At 33.2% G+C, this 18,274-nt stretch overlaps 2 protein-coding genes across 3 annotated transcripts; both read right to left on the reverse strand.

Annotated features, from left to right (window-relative positions):
* Nucleotides 1-8,982: 8,982 nt before the first annotated feature.
* Nucleotides 8,983-11,663, reverse strand: LOC140172961 (uncharacterized). The gene is made up of 6 exons (XM_072205909.1): nt 11,556-11,663; nt 11,177-11,448; nt 10,695-11,100; nt 10,506-10,609; nt 9,726-9,803; nt 8,983-9,302 (listed from the first exon to the last, which is right to left on the reverse strand). Exons 1-5 carry the CDS (start codon nt 11,661-11,663, stop codon nt 9,746-9,748), a joined length of 948 nt encoding a protein of 315 aa, XP_072062010.1. The 3' UTR covers nt 8,983-9,302; nt 9,726-9,745.
* A 378-nt stretch (nt 11,664-12,041) lies between these two features.
* LOC112720492 (uncharacterized) lies at nt 12,042-17,938 on the reverse strand. Of its 2 annotated transcripts, XM_072206571.1 has the most exons (6): nt 17,598-17,879; nt 16,146-16,269; nt 15,303-15,448; nt 15,051-15,215; nt 13,559-13,656; nt 12,042-13,424 (listed from the first exon to the last, which is right to left on the reverse strand). In XM_072206571.1, exon 6 carries the CDS (start codon nt 13,408-13,410, stop codon nt 12,232-12,234), a length of 1,179 nt encoding a protein of 392 aa, XP_072062672.1. In that variant the 5' UTR covers nt 13,411-13,424; nt 13,559-13,656; nt 15,051-15,215; nt 15,303-15,448; nt 16,146-16,269; nt 17,598-17,879; the 3' UTR covers nt 12,042-12,231. The 2 variants fall into 2 exon arrangements, with proteins under 2 accessions (XP_072062672.1, XP_025627245.2); XM_025771460.3 differs by lacking the exon at nt 16,146-16,269 and having other exon boundaries at nt 17,598-17,938.
* Nucleotides 17,939-18,274: the final 336 nt, after the last annotated feature.

Below are 18,274 nucleotides of genomic sequence, written 5' to 3' on the forward strand. Positions count from 1 at the left end.
TCCTCCATTGTTTATAATCTTCAAATTCTTCAATCTACTTCAAGATTAATCACTCATTCATCAACTCATAAACCTACAAAACAATGGCTAATTGGATATCTCCAATGCTTAAGTTAGTAAGAGATACAAAAATAGCAATATAAATACAATGAATTCAAACAAATCATATTAGATTAGAATCCAAGATACCAAGTTCATTTCGGATGTTAAAAAAACTTTCTTTACATAAAGGTTTAGTGAAGATGTCCGCTAGTTGTTTACTAGTTTCGACAAATTCAATAACCACATCACCCTTTTCAACATGGTCTCTTATGAAGTGATGTCTAATCTCAATATGCTTGGTTCTTGAATGTTGAACCGGATTCTTGGTTAAATTTATTGCACTAGTATTATCACATTTGATAGGAATGTGATCAAGCATGAGTCCATAGTCCACAAGTTGTTGTTTCATCCATAAAATTTGGGCGCAACAACTACCGGCGGCTACATACTCGGCTTCGGCGGTAGACAAGGCTACACTTACTTGTTTCTTACTATGCCATGAAACAAGAGAGTTTCCTAGAAAGTGACAAGTGCCGCTAGTGCTTTTCCTATCCAATTTGCAACCGGCAAAATCGGAATCGGAATAACCAATCAAATCACAAGTGGATCCTTTCGGATACCACAATCCAACATTTAATGTTCCTATGAGATACTTCATAATCCTTTTCACCGCACTTAAGTGAGATTCCTTAGGATTAGCTTGGTATCTCGCACACATGCATACACTAAACATGATATCTGGCCTACTTGCCGTTAGATAAAGTAATGATCCTATCATGCCTCTATACTTCTTTACATCTATGTTTTTACCTTGTTCATCTTTGTCAAGGTAGCAAGTAGTGCTCATTGGTGTGTCCATTGCCTTAGCATTGTCCATTCCAAATCTTTTGAGCAATTCCTTGCAATATTTGGTTTGGCTAACGAAAGTTCCTTCTTTTCCTTGTTTGATTTGAAGACCAAGGAAGAAGTTGAGTTTGCCCATCATGGACATTTCAAATTCACTTTGCATGAGGTTTGAGAAAAACTTGCAAAGTGATTCGTTAGTTGAACCAAATATTATGTCATCGACGTAAACTTGTACCAAAAGGATATTTTTGTTTTCAATCATGATAAATAAAGTTGTATCAACCTTCCCTCTTCTAAAACCCTTTTCTATTAAAAACTTGCTCAAACGTTCATACCAAGCTCTTGGAGTTTGTTTAAGACCATAAAGAGCTTTCTTGAGTTTAAAAACATGATTAGGATTTTCATAATCCTCAAAACCGGGAGGTTGTTCAACATATACTTCTTCTTGAATGAAACCATTAAGAAAGGCACTCTTAACATCCATTTGATAAAGTTTGAAGTTATAAGAGGATGCAAAAGCAAGTAACATCCTAATAGCTTCTAATCTAGCTACGGGAGCATAAGTTTCGTCATAATCAATGCCTTCCTCTTGATTATAACCTTTAGCTACCAATCTAGCTTTGTTTCTAACAATTGTACCATTTTCATCGAGTTTATTTCTAAAAACCCATTTTGTTCCTACAATTGTTTGATTACTTGGTTTAGGCACCAATTCCCAAACGTCATTTCGTTTGAATTGGTTAAGCTCCTCTTGCATTGCCATAGCCCAATGTTCATCATCAATTGCGGACTCAATGGTAGATGGTTCAATTTGAGAAACAAAAGCACTATATGCAAATAAATTTCTAAAAGTGGATCGAGTTGTTACCCCTTTCGAAACATCACCAATGACGTTGTCTAGAGGATGATCCTTTGAAGTACGCCAGTCTTTTGGAAGTGCATTTATTTGTGCTTGTGATGGTTCAATTTCTTCAACTTGAACACTATCCTTTGTTGAGCTTGTAGAGGCTTCATTTAAATCTTTTTCTTTGTCTTCACCATTCAAATTTAGTGAATCAAAGTTTTCTACATTTTCATCAAAATCTTTTCTAGCACAACAACGGTTAGTTTCATCAAAAGCGACATGAATACTTTCTTCCATAGTCATGATGCGTTTATTATATACTCTAAAAGCTTTGCTAGTTAAAGAGTAGCCTAAGAAGATTCCTTCATCAGCCTTAGCATCAAATTTGCCTAAGTTATCTTTTCCATTATTTAGAATAAAGCATTTACAGCCAAAGACGTGAAGGTGGGAAATATTTGGCTTTCTTCCTTTGTACAATTCGTACGGTATTTTCTTAAGAATAGGTCGAATGATAATCCTATTCATAACATAACACGCGGTACTAACCGCATCCGCCCAAAAGTACTTAGGAATATTAGCCTCATTGAGCATAGTTCTCGCCATTTCTTCTAAATGACGATTTTTCCTTTCAACCACACCATTTTGTTGTGGTGTTCTAGGAGAGAAAAAATTATGCTCAATGCCATTTTCTTCACAAAAAGTTTCAAAAAGATTGTTTTCAAATTCTCCACCATGATCACTTCTAATAGATGATATATGCAAATTCTTTTCATTTTGAATAACTTTGGCTAATCTTTTGAATGCTCGAAATGCATCACTCTTGTTTGCTAGGAACAAGGTCCATGTAAATCGAGAGTAATCATCAACAATAACTAAAGCATAGTAATTGCCACCAAAGCTCATAGTCCTAGAAGGACCAAATAAATCCATGTGCAAAAGTTGTAATGGCCTTGTTGTTGAAACAATGTTTTTGGATTTAAAAGAGGCCTTTACTTGTTTTCCCTTTTGACATGCGTCGCAAAGGACGTCTTTTTCAAAACGTAGCTTTGGTAAGCCAATTACTAACTCTTTAGAGACCAACTTGCTAAGATGGTCCATGTTAGCATGAGCTACTCTACGATGCCATAACCAAGTTTCATCATTTTTACTAATAAGGCATTTCACATCATTTGAGGAAACTTCATCTAGATTAATCATGTATACATTGTCAACACGGTGCCCAATTAGCACAATTTCATTAGTGTCTTGCCTTTTTATCAAACAACATTTTGAATCAAAGGTGACTAAGTTTCCTTTGTCACAAAGTTGGCTAACACTAATGAGATTATGTTTGAGACCTTTGACAAGTATAACATTATCTATGGAGGTAGAAGAATTTTTACCAACTTTTCCAACGCCGATTACTTTGCCGGTGTTGTTGTCTCCATAGATCACGTTTCCTCCGTTTGTAGGCTCTATTGCGGTGAACTTTGATTCATCGCCGGTCATGTGTTTGGAGCATCCACTATCAACATACCAATTTGTATCCTTAGCTCCAACACGTACCTACAAAACAATTAAAATTGGGATTTAGGTACCCAAGTGAATTTGGGTCCTTGATGGTTAGTATGAGCATAATGCCCATAAGGTGCCCATCTCGTATCTTGACTACGAAAGTTTATATGTTTAATTCTAGTAAAGCATACGGGTGTTATATGACCTACTTTATTACAATAATGACATATGACATTTGGATTATGCATCCTATGCATGTTTCTAAATGGTTGCCTAGGTTGTTTCCTAAATGCAACATCTTTTGATCTATATGCATTGTGATTATAATTTCTAAATGAAGCATGTTGAGGAGGATGTTTAAAGGCTTCATTCCTTTTAGGCATGCTTGCCTTTTGGGCTTGCGGTTGCCTAATAGGAGTTTTAGTATTTTTAAATTTTCCTTTTTCAAAACCTAAACCTTCCTTATTATGAACATGCTTTTGGTTTTTCAACATTTTATCTAAGTTCTTTGAAGATTCATTGAACTTAGCTAAAGTGTTCTTAAGATTTGTAATTTCATTTTCATGCATTTTACAAGATTTGTATGGATCACTACTTGTGCTACACTTATCTTTTCCAAGATTAATATTCTCGTTTTTCAACATCTCATTTTGTTTTAAAAGATCCATATTCTTTTTCTTTAGGAGAGAATAATCTTGGGTAAGTTTTGTGTACACCTCAAGTAAGGCATCATATTCATCTTGTAAATTAAAAGAAGTGGAGTTGTCATCACTAACCTTTTCTTCGCTTGCCATTAAGCAAAGATTTGCAACCTCGTCGTCATCGGAGTCGGATTCATCCTCATTCTCCCATGATATGTATGCTTTCTCCTTCTTCTTAAATTTCTTGTTTTTGTCCTCCTTTTGAAGTTTTGGACAATTGGGTTTAATGTGTCCAACTTCTCCACACTCATAGCATTTTGGTACCTTTGTTTTGCTCTTGAAGTTTTTCTTCATTGCAAACTTATTGAATCTTTTTAATAAGAGTGCAAATTCTTCATCTCCTTCTTCTTCATTATCATCACTCTCTTCTTGTAGTGATGTTGTTTTAAGGGCGAGACTTTTCTTCTTGCTTTCTTCACCTTTTTGTCTATTTAGCATAGTCATTTCATAGGTGAGAAGATTACCTCGTAGTTGATCATAGAGCCTTCCTTCCACAATGGCGTTCACTTTGGAGTTCCATTTTGGTGTAAGGCTTGTAAGCACCTTGGTCACAATTTGTTTATCATTGTATTTTGTGCCAAGCATGCTTAGGTTGTTGAAGATCTTGGAGAGTCTTTCAAGAGCTTCTTCAATGCTCTCTTCATCTTTCATTTTAAAATTTTCCCATTCATGAACCAACATAAATACCTTTGATTCTTTAACGTGGTCGGTTCCTTCGTAAGTGATTTGGAGTTTATCCCAAATCTCTTTAGCGGTTTCACATGTAGAGATCTTCATATAATCATGCTCGTTAAGTGCACAATGAATGAAGTTGATGGCTTTATCATTCATTGCCACTTTCTTCCAATCATCGTCACTATATTCATCTTCTCCTTTCGGTACTTGCTTTGAGACGGAGACTTCTCCTTCTTTAGCGCTTGTTGTCTTTGTTGGAATGTGATTTCCATTCTCAATCACTTTCCAAATTCTCACATCTTGAGAACGGATCCAAATTCTCATCTTATTTTTCCAATAAGAGTAATTTGTTCCGCTAAAAAGAGGAGGTCTAGCGGTTGAGTTACCTTCACTAGTGTTGTTGTTGTTAAAGCTTGTGCTTGCCATGATCTTTTCCCTTAAACGGTTAAGTCTTTCAAAGGGTTAAGCTCTGATGCCACTTGTAGAACCTATGCACAATTACTCAAGAGGGGGGGTGAATTGAATATTGCAACAACAATGAATCTTTTTGCGAAAGTTAAAGACAATATACAAAAGTGTTATTGTACTAGTATTTTTCCAAGAGCTTAACTCAATTGCTAAGCATTTATAAGGAGCTTTTACTTTCCAATAGACACCAACTCAAATAAATTGATCAAGCTTTTCACCAATCGGACTTAAGCTATTCCTTAAGTACTTACGAAGCTACTTTTCGATCACAATTTATTTGCTCAAAGGTAAAAGACAATAATATTGAAGAGATGAGTTTGGAGAGATGCAAACGCTATTTAGAGTGGTTCGGCACAATCCTTGTCCTACGTCCACTTTCTTTCTCAATCGCTATTGAGAAGTTCCACTACTGCCAAGCTTCAAGGTGCTCGCGCAAAACCTTTTACAATCCGAGTCCTTAGTTTCTAACACCTCACGGTATATGATCACCACTCGTATACTAACCCACTCCACTTAAAGATACCTTCTCTAAGATTTGCCTTGAGTACTTAGTATACTTCTTTGGTATCCTCACCGACTATAGTGTTTATAACTCTTGACTCAACCTTGGAGATCACACTCCAATTTACAAAGTGTACAAGAAAACAATTCTCAAAGAATTGTTGAGACGAAATGAGTACTCTCTAAAAGAGTGTATGATTACAAGTTTAGCACTATTGAACCAATTGATATTGCTCTCTCAAATTGTGTATTATAACACCTTAAAAAAAATGTGTAGAATGAAAGAATATGAACAAGATAGTTTGCAGATACTCAAGTATTTGAAATAAGGCTTCAATCCATCTATTTATAGACTCCCCAAACCTTAGAAACGTTGGGGAGTTAATGGGATGGAGCCTTTTTGTCAAAACTAGCCGTTTTTTATGTTTTTGAATCATTTGCATCGATGCATAACACTTTGCATCGATACAAATGTGTCTTTGAAGCTGAAATTTGAATTTTCAGCTAGGTTGCATCGATGCAAACATCTTTGCATCGATGCAACAAGTCGTCGCATGCTTTGCATCGATGCAAGATGAGTGTGCATCGATGCAAACCTTAAAGAATGGCTTAAAATCACTTCAAAATACTTAGGATTGATCTCAAACTTGTTGGAGTCAATTCCTATGCTTTTGTACCTTTGAAAACAAGTTTTTAAACCATTTGGCTAGCATCGAATTGCAAGATGTGCATCAAAACATTTTGTGAGTGTGTGTTGAGAGATTTAGCAATTGGTTCTTAACAAGAAGTTACCTAAGTCCTAAGACACTATACTTGTCTTCAAATGTTGTGGACTTGAGTTTCTTGTTGTTGTTGTGTTGCTTTCAACTCTTCATTCCTCAACGTTGAATGTTGGTTGATCTTTCAACATGCTTGTTCATTCAAGTTGTTTGTTGGTTTGTCTTTCATGTCGTTTGTTGGTTTGTCATTCATCAAAACCTACGAATACAAACTTCGCATACAAGCAACATGATTTACAATTTCCCCCTTTTTGATAATGACAAACCAATTTTGAGGATATGCTCCAAAGAGTGCAACAAGAAAAAGGGGATTTATGCTCAAGCTAATAAGCCTGCATCTGCTGATGATGAAGATATGGACCCCACTGTAAGTTCTATTGAAGCACTGTAATGCTTTTCAATAGTGATTTGATTTTTTGAAATATTCCATATCTTTTTGGGTGCAGCAATACCTTGAGAACAGGCTCAAGTACCTTGCAGATCAGAAGGCTGAAGGGATTAACCCATACCCGCACAAGTTTTCTGTGACCATGTCAATTAGTCAATACATTAACAAATATGAATCATTGGAATGCTATTTTTATAGTCAATACATTGACAAATATGCTTGGTTTGTAGTCTAATTATTTACATCTTTTAGGCCGTCAGTGTGGCTGCTTTTGCAGAAGGGGCAAAAGCAGAAGAAGCTAGAAATGCTAGAGCTAATATAGTTGGTTGCAAAGAACTTATCGAGGAGATTGCTAGTAATAAACTGATCTCTCTCTCTCCCTTCTGTGTGTGTGTAATGTTCATCATATGAATTGGTATTATAGCTTTTTTCAATTATAGGTTTTTTCCTTGAGATTCAGATTTTCATAGTTTTTTTTTGTGTTTATGTTATTCATATCTAATAGAATTTGTATTTGTGTCAATTACTACAGATGGTAATAATAAACTTAAAGTTGACAAGTGCTTATCAACTCCTGGAATGGCACCTCATCATGGAAAGGTATTTTGAATCTGTCATCTGAATGATTGGTTGGTTTTTCTTTTTTTTTTTTCAAATTTCAGTCCTTCTAAATTTTGGAATTTGAAAAGTGAGGTAAGCCTGAGATTTGATATGATTGCATTGAACATGAACAGGTATTGTTGTTTGGAGTAATGGCTATAGAGATTAAAAGAAAGGCTCCTCACTGTAATAGAAATTTCTAAATTCTCTTGTTTTAGCTTTAACAGCTATTGCAACAGCTAGTGCAATCATTAGGACTTGGTAACTGCATTGTTAGTTTGTCATTACTTCTGGATGATAATGGTATGGCTAGAAGTCAAGATCTATTTGCATTATATTTATCTAGTTATGTTTATTGGTCTGGAGTTTGGACATAAGTCTGTATTTTATCTTGTTATTTTTAATATTTTGTAGTTGTAATTAATGTGATTGAAAAATGATGGTAGTATACTATATTTTGTTTTAAAGTATTTCTTTTATTTTAATTTTCTTTTATATTTTTAATGTCTTGTTTAAATATATTTTTTTTAATAATAAATGATTAGTAGTGTAATAATAATGTATATTAATTTTTAAAAATTCTATTGACATGTTTGAAACTTCCACAGAATAGTTTTTTTAAAATGAAAAAGTCTTTTTGTGGAGGTTTTAAATCGCCACAAACATTGACCAAGAACTGCCACAAAAGTCTAATATAAAACCCCCACTAAACACACACAAAACCCCCCACTGAATAGATTGTGGAGGTTTTTAAAAACCTCCACAAAAGACCTCGTGGCACTTCAAATTTTGGGAGTTTTAGAAATTTCCACAAACCATTTGGTGGGAATTGTAAACCTCCACAAATAAACAAAAACTTTGTAGTGAATATATCACTTCACACACTAACTATCATATATATAAATATATCACCGGTTAATGATTAACTAAGTCAAAATCAATTAAGATTTTAACTACTCACTTAAATATTAATATATATAAATTTATAAATATCTTTTAATTTTCTCTATTACGGAACATATTTTTCTATAAGATTCTAACTTGTCTTAGTATCATGACAAACATGAAAATAATAATTATGTTAAAAAATCTGTAATAAAAAAAAGTGTGTTATGAATATGATTAATCTTGAACAACGTGGTCGGCTTAGTGACCAAAATATCATGAATAATTATTAGCATATACTTTACTTGGTGTGATTAGTAGTTATACCACTACAAGATTTTTGTTTATTTGTGGAGATTTTTTTTTTTATTTGTGGAGGTTTATAACCCCACCAAATGGTTTGTGGGAGTTTCTAAAACCCCCAAAATTTGAGGTGCCATGAGGTCTTTTGTGGGAGTTTTTAAAAACCTCCACAATTTATTCAGTGGGGGTTTTGTGAGTGTTTAGTGGGGGTTTTATATTGGACTTTTGTGACGGTTTTAAATCACTTTTGTGGCAGTTTAAAACCCCCACAAATTAATTTTTTAATTTAACAAGAATTAACTATTTTGTGTGATTTTCAAACCTCCACAAATCCTGTAATTAATTATTTATTTTTAATTACAAATCATTCATTAATCTTATCTTATTCATATACTCTCAAATTAGAAATTTATTTTTTAATATCAAAATTTAAAAACTAAATCTTTTATAACACAATTTCTCAATATAAGATATAACTCTATATATAAAAATATTCTCAATGTCAATAGTTCCAAACACAATTCCATATGATATTATTCTACATAACTATTATTATTTTTCTTTAAAAAGTAAAATAATACAACTTTAATATTTCAATATCATCTAATTACATAAAAGCCTCAAAATAAAATCAGTAGCATAGAAGTAGCACCATCTAATATATAAAAACAATAGCATAGAATTAGCACTATCCACAAGCCTGTAATTTATGCCTTTTTCTTTTTGGGCATAGCGACTGATAGTGATAGTCATGGTCCATGAGCCATCGAGTATATCTACAAAAACAGTCACATAATTGGAATCAATAGCTGTTCACATTTTCAATCAGTTTTTAATTTAGTTTAGTGCATCAAAATCAAGTATTTAAATCCCTAAAATCACTCCAAAAAATAAAGAAGCTTGTTTGATTTATTAACTACTGTTTTCAAGATGGACTTTGCTAAAAAAATAACAATAATTACAATAAACATTTTGAAAATACAACCTCCAACATGCAGCAATGATGCTGCTACCCATCTTGCATGTAGCCCTCTTGCAATTAACACTCGTCTCATTTTCAGCAGCCATTGATCCAACACAAGGGTTCATCCAAGTCCCAATAAGCAACTCAAATTAAATAACAAATGCATGCAGCACATAGAAAAATCTCAACAGCAACAAATACTATTAATTAAAAAGGGTAATAGTGATAATAATACCTCTGGTAACAATTCCAACTTCAGTACAAAGCTCTGCCTCTACTAATTATTATTAGTGGTTGTCTTTCCATATGAAATCTGCTCCAATAAATAAATATTATTAATTAATAATATCATCAACCTTTGGTAAAATGTCAAGCATATAATAAATAAAAAGCATAAAACATTACCTTTGGTAAAATTTTGTACAAACTTTCATTCAAACATATCCCTTGCCAAGTTAGTAGCTACATTATCTTCAATAGCATCGTTATCTAATAAATTGGTAGCTAATTGGATGTACTCATTATTAGGGTCAAATAATTGTTCAAGTTCTTGCTCTTGATCAGCTCATTTTCGTACACTATATCTTCATTTCCTTGACCCATGTCATACATATCCCTTGGCTTGACATGCACAGCAATACTCCACCCTTTATTTACCATATCATCAACATAATACACCATTTGTGCTTAAGATGCTTCAATATAAGGTTCATATTCCTCACGCTCACCCGTGTGAATTAATCTATCAAAATTGACACAATTGAAATTCCAATGGTCCTTTTTATAGCCTCTGTCCCTAGTATTGTCAGCCCATTTGCATTTAAAAAGAACAACAGAAAATTGTCCATGGTAGTTAAGTTCAATTATATCTTCTAACTTGTCATAATATGGCAAATTTGCTTGTCTCATATTTCTATCAGCAATACTTGCAATGCAGGGTGTGTTAGAGACTAAGAATACTCCACTATTTTGTGTCTTAAGACCAAATTCTCTAGTCAAAGTTCGAAATCTATACCCGTTGATGTCATAAACAGAAAATCTCCTTGCATTCATCATTGGGCCTCGTGCAAGAAACTTTATATCAGTTGACATTTCATATGGATTATCTGGATTCACACTCTGAAATAAATAAAAAGTATCAGTCAAGATTATTTAGTTAACCAATATACAATGTATACTTTATAAAATATGAATTTTCACTTACCAATGCTTGAAACCAATCAACAAAATATTTATTAACTTTCTTTTCTATCTCTGTAGGTGAGAGTCTTCTTCCCTTTGAAGTTCTCCTAATGTGGTCTCTAAAGGCATTGATATATGGTTTCACACCTTCGCGATTGAAAACCACATAACGATGAGCTTGCAACTTCTCTATTTTAGTTAAATTGAAGTTTGAATGACCTCCATGTGGAGTACCTAACTTGGGCAAGACTGAAGACATTTCATAAGGGGGATCATAACAAAGACGACTAGGCCTGTTAAATCTAGTCTCCATGTCGTCAATATACCGAGAACAGAAAGTAAGAGACTCTTCAGCTAAATAACCCTCAGCAATAGAACCTTCTGGATGTGCTTTATTTCGTACAAAGGACTTCAAGTGTCCCAATTCCCTACATGGATAAATTGTCAATGTACTACAATTTTATCAAATGATTTTTATTTTAAAAAGGGAAAGCATTATTGTACCTTTCGATAGGATACATGTATCGATAATGGACTGGCCCTCCAAGTTTTGCTTCCTCAACAAGATGGACTGTTAGATGCACCATAACAGTGAAGAATGATGGAGGAAATAACATTTCCAAATGACAAAGAGTAATCACAATGCGATCTTGGAGCTTATCAAGTTCTGTACGACTTAGACTCTTACCACAGAGAATTCTAAAAAATGAGCAGAACTCTATCAAAACTGAGGTAACCTGGTTTGGCAGCACATTACGGATTGCTAGTGGAAGCAACTGCTCAATCAAAATATGACAGTCATGAATTTTAAGTCCAATGATTTTTGTTGTGCCTCATCAATACATCGAGATATATTACTTGAGTAACCATCGGGCACTCTAACATTCTTCAAAGTTGCAAGAAAGACCTTTTTAGCATCTCGGGTTAGTGAATACAAAGCAAGGTGATATTTTCCATTATCATCTGGCCAAAGATCACGCCTTATTCCCATGTCTTGTAGATCTTTTCGGGCATTGAGATTATCTTTTGTTTTAGATTTCTCATTGAGCAAAGTATACAAAATATTATCGCATATATTTTTCTCAATGTGCATAAAGTCAAGGTTATGACGCAACAAGTTGGTTTTCTAATATGGAAGTTCAAAAAAGATGCTTCTCTTTCTCCACTGCATAGTTGCTTGCCTACCTCTTTTTCCTTTCTTGTTCAACTTTTCTTTCTTCCCGAATGTAACATCAATATTTTCTACTTGTGCCAGAATTTCGGATCCTGATAATATAGTTGGAGGATCACGTTCTTCTGTGTGTCCATCAAAACAAACTCTACTTAATCTGAATCGATGTTGTCTACCAAGAAAACGTCGATGACCTATATAACACCATTTTTTGCTATGATTAAGATAACAAGGTTTTGCATCAAAATTACAAGTTGGGCAAGCCAAACCAGTATATGTGTTCCATCCGGAGAGCATGCTTAGGCCAGGAAAATCACTAACTGTCCATATAAGAGCTGCATGAATCCTAAACATTTTATGTTATAATGCATCATAAATTTCCATACCCTCATCCCATAATTCTTTTAACTCTGACAAGTGGTTTAAGATATATGTCAATATTATTTCCGGGACTATGCTTGCCAGGTATAACCATTGACAGGATAAAGGAAGTGTGTTTCATACACATCCAAGGAGGAAGATTATATGGAATCAGAAACACAGGCCAAATGCTATGAGTAGAACTCATTGATCTATAAGGATTAAAACCATCACTAGCAAGTCCTAAGCGAACATTTCTAGGTTGCAATCCAAACTCTCTGTGTGTTAAATCAAAAGTCTTCCACGCCTCACCATCCCTTGGATGCACCATTTTGTCATTTTCTCCCTTCGCTGTTGCATGCCATAATATATGCTCTGCAGTTTTACGACACATGAACAATCTTTGCAACCTTGGTTTCAACGGAAAGTATCTCAAAACCTTGGCAGCTTGCTTTTTCTTCTTCTTCTTCTTAGAATTCCACCTAGAAGCACCACAATGACTGCATGTTTGTTGGATGTTGTTTGGGTCTTCATCCTCGAACAACATACAATCATTGGGGCAAGCATCTATCTTAATATAGTCAAGACTTAGTTTTTGAATTAGTTTCTTTGCCTGATCAAAAGTCGTAGGCAAATTCACACAACTAAAAGCATCCCTCACCAACTCAAGTATCATGGTAATGGCCTTGTCACTTAGTCCACACAAGTCTTTAATATGATACAATTTGACTATGAATTCTAGCTTTGTGAAGTCGCTTCCTTCTTGTAGCTTTTGATTGCCTTCCTTGAGAAACTCATCAAAGTCTTTGTGATTTTCTGTTGGCTCATCGTTTACAAAATCTTCCATGCTTGAATCTTCACCACTCTCCTGATCCATATGTATCCCGAAAACATCATTTACCATGTTATTTAGGGGATGTTCAGTTACCAATGTCTCGCGCATGACATGTGCACTTGTTGAGAATTCGGTTACTTCTTTCTCGCCATGAAAGTTCCATACAACATAATTCTTAGGGAATGGTTTGTAAAGTAAATGATCTCTAACATCTTTTCGAGCATGCCATTTGCGAAACCCACAACTTGGACACGGACATATTATCTTACTATTCCCAATTGCTCCATGTTGAAATGCAAAATCCAAGAAGTTTTCTAGACCAACTATATATTCATCTAAGTTTCGTGGCTTAGCAATCCAAGATTTATCCATTGTTGCTAGTTAAACTTCAAGTAGGGAAAAATAATTACTAGACATGTGTACTACTAAATATATATGAGATTTCTAACATAATAAACTACAAAGCTATAATAGACTTCTAACATATTTAAAACAAAATAGGATATAATTATTATCTTACCTCAACAAGCGCTTGTTCAAAAGCAATAACAAGAAACTGGTGAGAGAAAAATCAGTACCCACTTTAATCCCAGAAACAGAAGAAATCCAAGCAAATGCCTAATAAAACCAGAAATTAAATCCATGAGTGAGTTTAATTTGTAAAATAAAAATAAAAAATGAAAGAGAATAATTAATAGCAGTACCGAGCCTCCTCTGCAAATTAAACTCAAATAGCAGAACATAATAATTAATAAAGAGAATAATTTGGTGTATTGGTATTTTTATTTAATAAATGAAGTGATAGTTCTCTAATTAGTAAAGAACCTGATGAAAAATAAATTTGGTGTATTGTTATTTTTAAATATAAATATTTATAATATTGACAAATTTAAAAAAAAGATACTGATTTTATACACATGAAAATAAACAAGTGGAGGATCAATAAAATAAAAAATTATCTTTGTATATATTAAACTAATGCTAACATTTTCATGACTCAAAAAAGAGAGAAAAAAATGGGAAAAGGAACTAACCTTCAATGTATACCTTTAAATGTTTCTCTAACTTGTATTTGATTACGAATGATCAATTTTGAACTCTCAATAAACAAATGCAGACTTTGAAAATTGATTGCAATGTAAAAGACTAAAAGACTTTAATTTAATACGATATAGTTTTTCATATGTTTTTTTCAATTACGAAAAAATAAGGAAAGAAAGTAAATAATAAGCAAATAATTGAAATTCAAGTAAGCAATTAACTCTCTTGGTCTTTTAGTTATAATACATGATATCATATACACTGACATATACACTTCTAATGTATTTTTTAAATCTAACAGTAACCTCTCCTCTAAGGAGGAAATAAACAAAGGCATAACAAGTCACTCATAATGGATATGGAAAGGAGCAATAGTGCGAAGAGGATATAGGATTAATATAGGCTCTCATAATGCACAAACACTCATTTTATAATTGAAACAGACTACACATTATCGCTTTGCAAAGGTAAATAACCAATACTTTATAGATATAACTATAATAGGGACTAAACCTAAGAGAAATTGTGGTAAAACTTCTGACCCAATTCAAAATAAATCTTAGCAATCTACTTCAAGTTACTAATGTACTAAAACTAGCACAAACATAGGTGAGCTTATCAAGAAGAGAAACAAAAATGATAGATATATCAAGTTAAATGCATCTAGAGTAAAGATGGAAAATATTTCATACTTAAGCATGATTTAACGAATAAATAAGCACCAGAAAGGAAGTCTATAAAGAATAGTGAAGTGGTTGGACTGAGAAATATACCTAATGATGTATATAATGAAGAAAGTTATACCTCAACTTACAAGATTAATGAGAAAATTAATTCAAGACAGCCACAGAAGAGAACAACTTGGACTAATAACAGAATAAGGCACATCAATTATGTTACCATCTCTTGTATGCTATTCTAATCAGTAAATGACATGAGAAAAAGTCATGGTCAAAAACAAATATGCATACCTCACTTGTTCCAGAGCTATTGCAAACACAACAGTTGATGCAAATTTTCTTATCGTCAACAACCAAATTGTTATTCAGATTATCATCTTCAACAACCATTTCTGTTTTGGGTTTAGGAGCGGCAAGATCATCCAGTTCATCGTACCACTGTTGTGCAACACTAGCCTGCACCAAGAGTTCAACACATAAATTTTGGCAACTGCAGAACTAGACTACTTCACCAAAGAATGCTACAATTGGAAAAGAAAAAACCTTGTCTATGGATCCTAGACCATCATCAATTCCAGAAATTTCAGTAGCTGAACCTCTAGCTTGTCGCCATATACAGGATTTTGGTAATGGTTCTACAAGTTCAACATCAGCAGAAATCTCCACACCCAACTTTATGTAAACCTTGCCTATCACACATTGAAGCAAAATTCTAAGTTGGCAAAGATATGTAATAATTCAAGCTGCAGCATGGCATTGTGGTGGATGATAAAGTACAAATACGAAAATATTTATACAGAATAGCCCTACTAGTAAACTATTCTTGTTATACACAGAAGTCCAGGTTGGTGTATGATTTATAAAAAAGAGACTATGAAGTCTCTCAGCTGATTTTATCTTTTGTCAATAAATCCGAGTACATAGATGGTAGCCAATATCACTGCTTCGCATAAGTAAATAGAAGTAACTCAAAACTCTAGTTAAGAGACAGCTGATAAGAGCAGGTAGCAAAGAAAATAGTTAATTAATCAAGTAATTATAATTCACAATTAGAAAGAAAGATAGAGAATCATGTTCATAGCAAATAATCAAACTGGTAGATGGGAAAAGGGCAGTGTTTACAGCAGTAATAAGAGAAAGGCCTGTGTCCAAAAAGCCTAAGTCATTGATTTTAAACATACATAGTAAAAAAGCCTAAGTCACATACATAGTAAAAAATACTCATTGATTTTAAACATATTTTATAAATCAAACTTAAAAAATAAGAACAGAAAATAAAAATACAAAATGCAGATCAACCAACCAAAACAAAGTAACTAATTATCACTCCTAACATAACAGTAATTAATGTCTTGACTTAAAAAAATACAGAATAAAAGGGAATACCAATAAGAAAGTTGCAACAGAACAGAGGTACAACGACTAAAGTTGTAACATGTTCAAGTTGAACGAGGAAGCTTACACACCAAAGTTCATCTCAATAGGCCCTATTCACAGCAAAGATTCAAAACTGAGACAAGAGAATCAGAAACAAAGGTATAACGACTAAATAACTCACAGGCTTCAGCTTTGAAGAGATACAGAAAAATCTATCTTGAACACGAAAAGAAAACTATAAGAGACTTTTATTCAGAAATGTTATTTGAGTTTATGTTTTGTTACATCATAGAAAAATGAATAATGGGCATGTTTTAATTTATGTTGGTATAGGATCCTGGAACAGCTCCTGCCAAAAGAATATGGACTTCTGTGGATACTGAAACTGAGATATTTGTCAGCACAAAAGATGAAGTAGCACAAAAGATCAGATTTATTTATTTACTTATTTATTTATTTTTATTTTTTTCCCTACTTTTTTTCTGTTGTAAGAGTTAGATTGATTGGCAGAAACTAACTAGCAAGGAGGAATTATCTGATTGAGACAAAAGGGCAAGGCATCTTAATCTTGCTAATAAGCTTTCAGAAATCACCAAAAAAAAGAGATCAATTTTTAGTTTTTAACTTTTACTTTTTTTTCTTTCCTTCTCTTCTAAAGAAGCCACAGAGCTAATTCAAAAGCCACCTATTGGATCATTTGATGTTATGTCAATAAAAGAGCTTAGTTTTTAAATGCTACTTATTATATTATATATCCAATACTCAATCTATAAGATGATCAATTAAGAGAAGAGATAATCTAGAATTATCCATTTGCAAAACAGCTAATTAAGAAATTAAATTCAAATAATTGGAAGGAAAAAACAAAGGTTCACACTTCACACTCACATATAAAGTTAGGATGAGTCATTCTACACAATTATCACGGTCCGTGAAGGACTCCATGTAATTATGTAAAGCAATAGCAGATAATTGAGCCCAAAGGACCTACCACCACGTGCCCTCACCTAACTTTAACTTATCAACCTAAGTTCTAGTCTTGCAATGGATTTCGTTCAACTGAATACAATTTGTGAATAAAGAACGAAAGAGCAAAATTAAAAAATGAAAAGACATAAAAAATAAGTTATATTTTCAGCAACAAAATTAAAAGAAATTTAACTGGGAAAACAAAAAAATTGCAGCGAACATAAAATATATTAATCGAAGACAAAGTACCACACAATGCAAAAAAATTATATATTAATATAAATAAATTAACGATTCCTTAAAGTTCGATTAAGAAACCATTAACCAAATGAACCAATTCAACGGTATAAAGAAAAATAAGAAACAAAATCAACAATGCAATTTATTGTTAACAAAGAAGAAATATCAACAGATTAATAGGGAAGAAGAAGAAAAAGAAGTACAAGAAGAAATATCAACAGATTAATAGGGAAGAAGAAGAAAAAGAAGTACCAGCAGCAGTTCAAAGAAGAAATTGGAGTGACAGAAAGCGGCGTTGAAGAAGAAGCTCGGAAGTGGTAACGGCGTCGGAAGAAAAAAAAGCAGTACCAGCAGCAGTTCAAAGGGAAGGTCTCTGCTGCAAACGGATACGGCAGTGGTAACGGCGTCGGCGTCGGCGGCTGCGGCGGCAGAAATGGCAGCCGAAATGGCGGCGAAAATGGAGGTGAAAAACCTAGGGTTTCATAGCCACTCTCTCAGCTAACTCAACGCTTCTCATTTTGGAGAAAGAGAAAATGAGCTTTTGTTTTAAAATTATGAATTTTAATGAATTATAGGTGGAGATTTTTTAAATTGCCATCAATAAAGGCATTGTGGAGGTTTTTAAAAACCTTCACTAAAATACTCCCTCAAATAAATATTAATCTTATAGTGTACTTAGGTTTAATTATTCTATTAATTCTTATAATTTTATCCAATTTTTAAATTGATCTCTACATTTTTTTTTCTTTGAATTAGATTCATGTACTAATATTTTTTTTAATTAAGTCTCTTTTGACAATAATCATTACAAAAAAATTATTAAAGATGAATAAATTTATTATTATACCTATTATTTATTCTATACAAAATTACAAATCATTTAGTAGAGTTTTAACTCTCCTCGTCTCTCCCTAACTTTTTTCTTCTTC

The sequence above is a fragment of the Arachis hypogaea genome, chromosome 11 (genome assembly GCF_003086295.3).
Source record: "Arachis hypogaea cultivar Tifrunner chromosome 11, arahy.Tifrunner.gnm2.J5K5, whole genome shotgun sequence".
Classification (NCBI taxonomy): domain Eukaryota; kingdom Viridiplantae; phylum Streptophyta; class Magnoliopsida; order Fabales; family Fabaceae; genus Arachis; species Arachis hypogaea.